This window comes from Ascaphus truei, chromosome 3 (assembly GCF_040206685.1).
Source record: "Ascaphus truei isolate aAscTru1 chromosome 3, aAscTru1.hap1, whole genome shotgun sequence".
Lineage (NCBI taxonomy): Eukaryota > Metazoa > Chordata > Amphibia > Anura > Ascaphidae > Ascaphus > Ascaphus truei.
This window is the reverse complement of record NC_134485.1, coordinates 236,643,244-236,651,294: the sequence shown is the minus strand read 5'-3', so window position 1 is coordinate 236,651,294 and position 8,051 is coordinate 236,643,244. Positions and strand designations below refer to the sequence as shown.

Here is an 8,051-nt window from a genome sequence, read left to right as displayed (position 1 = left end):
ACAGAGGTGATTTAAAGCTGCAGTTCAAGAAATATTCTACATGTGTTTTTTTTTTTTTAAATAAATCGGTTCTGTTCTACGAGAAAATACTTGTAGCGTTTAAATAAAATATATATATATATATATTAAAAAAAACATTTTTCATGTATTATAATGTTACAAGCATTTATTGTTTCTATAGCAACCATTTACAAAGTCACATCCCCTTCCTCTTCTGAAACCGGCTCAGACACACCTCTGTTTGAACAAAGCCCTCTCTCTCTCTAGCAGGGCACCAATTGTATCTAGTGACTACCTGGTCACATGATCTTCGACACAGAACTTTGCCTCTTGGGTACTCTTCTGCTGTACTGACAGATTTAGTGAACCCCTGAGACTAATCTTTGCCGATCGATCGGCAACTTAGATAATCACTTGTCAGTGTGCAGATTGTATTGATGCACATATTATTTTATTTTTTTTTAAAAACGGCAGCTTGAACTGCTGCTTTAACCCCTGACTAGCCCAGAAGTTATTGTCTGCTTGATTGTCGGTCTTGGATGTGGCCTCTGTAGGTTCATTTATACCCTACAGTTCTTACATACTTATAGATATAGACCCTAGCACGCATTCTACTGCTTTGTTTGGGTTATAGTGCATTGATTGTCGTTATTTACCTCCATTATTTTACATTTATCCAATTAAGAGCTTGTTAGTGATCATCATCAGTTCACTTAGTAGGGTGTCCGAGTGCCCACCACTGGGTTTGCTTTTTCCTGTTCTAGTATCCAAAGTTTTGTTGCCTGCCATTTTTTGGAGTCCTTCTCTTTCCAATCCTTCTGTGTGATCATGTTATTGCAGTTGCAGGTAATGCTCCTTTCTTTCTGCTTTCTGTAGTGCCTCCTCCTTGGCATCACTCCCCCTGCCTGCCTGTAGTGTTCAGCTTTACTCATTCACACTTGTTTTCTGCATATTGTTAATTACAGTGCAAAGCGGGGAACTGCACTAATCTCCTCACTTGGGGAGTATGTGAAACGCACGTAGCTGAACGGGGGACCATATTTATACATTTGGCTTGGTGCACAGAAGCCATTCCCTGGCTCCTGGTTTCCGACCCCTTTTTCCATTGAAATATGAGACCGCTTATACTAAATATCAGTGAGATCCATTCCGAACATGTCTGTAATTCCTCATACTCCGTACAAGTATCTCACGCATGCTCTGTGGGTAAGTTACAGATGTCCCAAGAATGATGTCAATTCAATATTCTCATACTTGGGTTTGCATATTAGATCAGCAATCTCTCCCTGCCCAGAGGATTTTTTTTTTTTTAATTAATATTTTTTTCAGTTAACTCAAGCAAGACTGCCTCTGCCTCTGCCTCTGCCTCTGCCTCTGTCCCGCTTCCTCATACCTCGCTAAGGGTTACATTATCTGTATTGTGGGGTCCAAGTTCTGAATTGCTCCATTTTCTTTCTCTTTAACAGATATATTTATAGTAGTTTCCCTCAGAGCTCAATTCATGTCCAAGGTTCAGCTTCTTTTCAACAGCCAAAAGAAAGTCATAAAATACACCTAAAAAAATAATAGTGAGGTTGGGAGTCTGACTTAAAGCTGAAGACCAATTAATATCGTACATGTGTGATTTTTATTTTAATTTTAAATCAGTTCGGTACTATGAGTTTCCCCCGTGTGCACCCCTGCCTGCTCTCCTTGGCGCCTCTCAACCCCCACTCAGCCCCGGCACGTGACCATGGGACGTCTGGTCACCATGACGACGCGTTTCTGGTAGGGAAGGTAAGTGTTATAGCGGGCTCGCACAGTTCCCCGGCATTTAATTTAAATGCCTGGAGGGAGAGCACGGGACCTCTATACCTGCCGCGCCCCCCTGTTCTAATGTAACAACAAGCATTTTTTGTTTAAATAGCAACCATTTACAAAGTCACAGATGCTGAGTCAGCACTCCTGCAGCCATTTAGTGAACCCCCAAGCCGAATCTTTGCAGATCAATCGGCAACTTCGCTAATTGCTTATCATTGTGTGGATTGTATTGATGCACATATTAAAGGGGGGGGGTGCTGCTTTAAAGGGTATCACACCGAGTTCACTTTCAAGGTGAGTTGTGTTGGTCTGAGCAAACTGCACCTTTAAATAAATGATCTGCCTGAATAAGCCACCATGTTAATGGAAGGGCAAATAACCTGCCGCTCAGATATACAGGATGACATTTAAGAGGCTTGAACCACAAATGACAGGATACACGGAAGCATGATAAAGGCCTTTTAAATTGATTATTGTAGTTAATATGTATGGCGCCAGCTGTATCTGATCATACAGTGTAGAAAATGCAGGCCTACATCAGTGTGACATATTCAGCGTTCTGCAGGAAAGGACAGATCGAATCAATAAGGAACAAAGGGACGCATGGGCAGCAAACAGAACCTGGCAAGTTTAGACTGTGACTAAGTGTGTGTGACTTTGAGGGTGCTGAGTGTTACTGGTGTAATACAGTATGCTTTCTGGTGTGTATATGGTGTAATATAACAATGCAGTCTGAGGCTGAATACTCCTCTGTGCTTTGCCAAATCCCGGGATCGGCCGAGCGGGCCCCCCTGAGCCGCCGGGCCTAGGACAGTAGTCCAAGTCTTCTATAGTCGATTTTATTTTGCTTTGTATAGGAGACTGTAAGATTTAGAAAAACATTAGTCTGCTATCATTTAAATTTAATTCATTTTTCCTTGAAATGCCTCATATTGGCTGAAGCTTATTACTTTTTGACCATTGGTTTAAACTGTACCCTCAATAGTGATGGTTCCTTGTTCATAAAATGTTATCCTATTTTCTACTTTTTCTACATCACGTACATTTTAATGTTCATACAGATAAAGAAATAGCCTCAGGTCACACAGCCTACTAAACTCCTCTGTAGATATTCCTATATGTTGGTGATGCAATTTTTTAATTTTTTTTTGGTCCGAAACAGAATAAATAGGAAAATTGCTTGTAGCCAGGTGGTGTACATTCTTTAAGTTGTAATACCTCTCAAGGGCATTCATACATGTTATTCATACATGGAACCATCAGAATGTCGCAGGTCTCCTCAAGTGTGCTGTGAAAGCCAGTATGAGCAGATGTATCTGAGGCTTGTAAGAAACTGGTCTTTCATTGAACCTGAAACCTTCCATAAACCTCACTTGCATCTCCACACTGAAAACACCCCAGTATTTATTCCAAGACCAAAAGTGGCACTTTGGGGGGGGGGGGGGGAGACCAAATAGATCTCGACTTAATCTGATACTTTTCAGACTATTACACTGTCCTTTTCGGGAGAGCAGAATCTTGCCACTGTTAAAATATGTAGAGTATTTATTTAGGTTTTCTTTTAGCATCTAGCAAAAGAGCACGTGGGAAAAGCAGTGACACAAGGCCTCTGGTTTGTGTGATGTGAGCCACAAAGTGCACTAAGCTTCTGTTTTGGACGCGTTCCTCTTGCAACTGTATAACACGGGTGTCATAGTTTAACCACAAGAAAGTGATAGTATTGAAAGTAAAAGTCAAAGCGGTATGACTAATCCTTACAGTATGTGCATTATAAGCAGACATAATGAATTATTTACGCAATTTCAAGACAGATTGCTTTTTGGTAGTTTTCCAATTGACATTTTAATAATTACTGGCAATTTACTTGTAATAGCAAGCCTCAGACGTAGAGCCACCAGATCCTAATATCAATGGTTACGGAAGCTCAGCAGGGTCTCACTACCTGACTCATTTTGTCTTGCTTAGGGATTGTGTTCATGTTCAGGAAATTGTCACTCGGTAGAAACTCAAGTAACACTTAGAGCAATTTACAGATAGATAAAAAAAAAAAGAGGCCTGGAAACGTGAAATTCGGTTATGTTTTGATAGTTTTGTACTTCCTTCAGACCACTGACATTTGGCACGGTAAACATTTTTTTTATTATTGTTTAGAAAACCCCCAAAAAGGTAGGATGCATTCGGAGCCCAAACATGTTAAACATAGGTGTCATTAGAAATGTTTTGTGTGTACAGCTCAACCCCGTTATAACGCGATCAGTTACAACGCGAATCCGCTTATAACGCGATGCAAGCGTGGCTCCCATCTTTCGTATTTATGAATACTTTACAACACGATTATTGGTTTCTTAAATACTTTATTGTACAATGCATACAATTGTACATTATTCCTAACGCGATCCGCTTATAGCGTGATGTGATCCTTTGGACCCAAAACACAGCGTTATAAGGGGGTTGAGCTGTATTTATTTCTTGATGTTAGGAAAGCATTTAGGGAAATCTGACTGCAATAGAATGTAATGGTATTGTAGTAACACGAACTCATTGATGATCGTAATGATTACCCATCCATTACCCTGTAGTCAATTACTGAGGCTTGTGGTCTTGACACTATTGGTACGTTTTGGTCCCAGGTCTTTATTGCTGAAAGGAACCGGCTCTTTAATTCTCTCCATAAGGCTTCTCCGGAGGAGAATAGATTTACAAATGCTTCCACTTCATTGTCAAGGTCACGTACAACAGCATCAATTCTTATTTTTACATTGGTTCAATAAAATAAAAGGGTTTACATGTGGCAAAGATCAACATTTTTTTCTTCTGGGCCAACAAAGTTTTATTATTGGTTTAATTGGGTTTCTTTAAAAAAGTTGTGTTATTTATCAAAGTCTCTTGGCTGTAAACGTTGACTGAACTATGGCAGGCGATTTTCTAATATGTTGGGACTGCTACTTTGAGCCATGTCACTTTATACAGGTATGAGTTTGCAGGGAGAACATATATGCCATGTCTGAATAACTACAATGTTATCTTAGTTGGCTCCTTTGCTGTTAAGAGCCTGAAACACAAAGTCGTTCATAAAATGGCCAAGTGAAACCAGAATTGTATTCATTGTGTCCTTTTGATGTGTAGAATTGTACACTTTCTTTGTTAACTGATGGGCATTTGGAAGTAAGATAAGACGAAGTAACATCCTGTTTGCCCCCTCTGTACTAAGGTCGCCTGGTGGGCGCGCTGGATGCTGTGCTGGACTCCAACGCCCGTGTCGCCCCATTTCGGATATTACTTCAGGTGCCGGGATCTCAAGTTTACTCTGCCATTGCTTGTGGTGAGTTATTGAACGGATCAGAAGTTTACTGGGCCATAGCAATTGGTGAGTTACAGAACTGGCATGTTAAGCATGTTCAGTGACTGCATGATCGAGAAGCTGAAGGTAACTTGGACGACGGTGTGTGAGCACGCACGCGGTGGCACGAGCTTAATATGTTCATCAATAACAAAAGTGCACATTCTAACAGTATAAATCACTCACCTTCCTTCCTTTTTAATTCCCGCTTAAAGTTGTTCACCCTTTGGAAATGTTTTTTTATCCAATAACCATAGGAGGGCCGGACTGAATGGGGCGTTAAGGGTTACTGACCGGGGCGTTAAGGGTTACTGACCGGGGCGTTAAGGGCAGACCACTTCACAGCTTTTGCTGCAAGATAATCTGCATTGTGTAGCGGATGTACAAGAGACTCAGTTTTTTGCTGTGTGTAGTGTGGTTTAACAAACTGATGGTGTGTATAATGTATTGTGTTTTGACACCTATCTTAGGTGTCGGGAGCCACCAACTAAAAGGCTTAAATGTTCTGTGGCATGTTTGCTGAAAACAAATACATCTGTTACTTAAATGATTGATTGATTGGTTTGGCTGTGATAAAGAAACTGAATGAGGAGACAGACTTGAAGAGGAGGTACAGAATAGATGTGTAGTGTGGACAATGTGAGCCATTTCTCTAACTAGAAATAAAGAGGCGCAGACAGAGGGAGACTACACGAGGCAGTAATGTATATTAAGAGTAACATGCAAAGGTTATGCTCGCACAGAATTACAGCAACAATCTGCTAATTACAGCGGCCAGTTCTCTAACACATGTTCTGAATACAAGTTTTGAAATGGGAATGTGAGAAGATAGGAGAAATGATGGCACTGTGTGTGTGCCTGCTTCTGACAGAAAAACACATTTGCTGACAATACCCAAAATAAACAATTTTGGTGTAGACCTCTTCTCAATCATCAATGTCTCCATCATTTCAAAAGGGGGGAGGGGGGCGGATGGTTTGCTCCAACTCAATTCTGACCCATTTCTGAAATATTTTAGGACCCACTTATTCTCTGAGTAGAGGAAAATATTTACAATGAGATGCTGCGTTTTCTTTAGAGTGATTTCTGTGGTTACGCTAACACCTCTTTTAAGAAGGGCCAGTGTGAGCTGAAAAGTTGTATGGAGTATTTGTTCTGCATGTTGGAGTCTTTCAGATCACTTTATCCTTATTTAGCAGAACTATAGTTTTTTTTGGTGGCCGCTGCTGTTTTTCTGAGCTTTAGTTTGTTTTGTTGAGTGGCTCAATTGTGTTATTTATTTTATAGTAAGTTTGAACTCAGCTTTGCCGTTAGGAATATTGCAATCTCCTTTTCCCTGGAGACGTGGAAAAATGTATATAAAGTTGAGATGAAAAGTATCCTGTTTTGTACCACTAGCTTATTTTAATAAACACACACAACCCCTGTAAGCGCTGAACCCAAATTCACCACATCATATATAATGTGTCAAAAGGAGAGCTACTAGGATTGTGACCTAATGCAAGGGTGCGCAAACTGGGGGGCGCGGGATTTTCAACCAACTTGACAAATTATATAGTTAAATACTTATCTGTATATCTTCTCATAAGCAAGGGTCAATTCTTTGGCCAAAGTATTCGAAGCCTACAACCACGTCACAATGTGGTCCCTCTGTAGGTCCTAGCACTGCTGTACCTGCAACAAGCTCTCAGAACCTCTCTGCTGGAGGGAGAGCTGTCTTTATAGGCTGGTCATTTACAGGTGCTGAGGAAGAACTGCAGTTAACGGTAACGGGGAGGTGGGATCACGAATCTCCAAGTTGCTCTACCAACTGTCATAATATAGCATACTTTTTATTTCTAACGCAAGGTATTCTTCATGTTCCTTCATGGGAAGATCTTCCTGTTTGGGAGCTCTCTGCTGGGAAAGTTTCTCTGCCAGTTAGCTTAGCTTCTGGGAAGGGGAAGAATATGGAAATCTTTTATCTGAATTAGTTCCCTTTTTCTCACACAGTTACAAGGCGTCACGATATCAACACATGTAATAACATAGATTACAGGCGTGTGCAGGCACTGTACATTGATCAGAGAATCCGTTGTTAGCAGGGTCACAAGACACATATGGACAAAAAATTTTGCCATTTAAAAAGTGTTTTTTTTTTTTATTTTTTTTTAAACCTGGGCTATAGAAGTAAATGTGCGAATCATACAAATCTATAGGACAGGGGCAGGCAAACTTTTTTTGCTGCACCCCCTCTTCCTGTTCTGCTCCGGTGGTGCCCCCCCGCCATTACCTCGCGCGGTGTCAAATGGTGCCGCGGGGTCGAGTGACATCACGTCACGTATAGGATATAGGGCTCCATTTAGGCAGCAGTAGCACCAACATCCATTTAAAAAAAAATAAAAAGAATCACTTTTGTTTAAACTGATGAAAGCAAGTGCTTGCCTGGCTACAAAGTCTACCCCAGTCTTCCACAGACATTCCCTTGTAAGTGTAGTCCCTTTCCCATGTCTTAGAGAACTACGTTTGCCGAGTACCTGTCAGGCGTACAGGAGGCCTGATCGTCCGCCACTGGGAGCCTGGGGTGATCGCGTTCTTTGGTACACAGCGCCTCCACCTGGGAGGGATCCTAGCGCAGCAAGATAACCCTCGCAGGAACAATACAGGCAGTAAATAAAGGCGCGCACACACACAAGAATAACCAACTATATTTACTGACACACACACAACCGTATGACACAATAAACACAAGGCCCCACATACAGTACCCACACCATATACATACACTCCGGTGAGATTCCCCAAAGTACTGAGGTATCCCTGGGCACCTAACCACCCGGTGTTCACAGAGCCAAGCCCACCCAAGGTGTGTGGAGTAGCGTTACCCACTGTGTATATGGCCGTTTGTGCACGTGATGCCTATCCTGGTCTA

At 41.5% G+C, this 8,051-nt stretch overlaps 1 protein-coding gene across 2 annotated transcripts in view; it reads left to right on the top strand.

The window, feature by feature from the left end:
* The window catches only part of TBC1D8 (TBC1 domain family member 8), a 102,321-nt gene that overhangs the window by 41,438 nt on the left and 52,832 nt on the right, over nt 1–8,051 (top strand). Inside the window, exon 3 of one of the 2 annotated variants that reach the window (XM_075590395.1) lies at nt 5,012–5,167. In XM_075590395.1, the coding sequence (XP_075446510.1) occupies nt 5,012–5,167 (156 nt within the window). The remainder of the gene's footprint in view (nt 1–5,011; nt 5,168–8,051) is intronic. The other variant, XM_075590396.1, reaches the window with a different exon arrangement.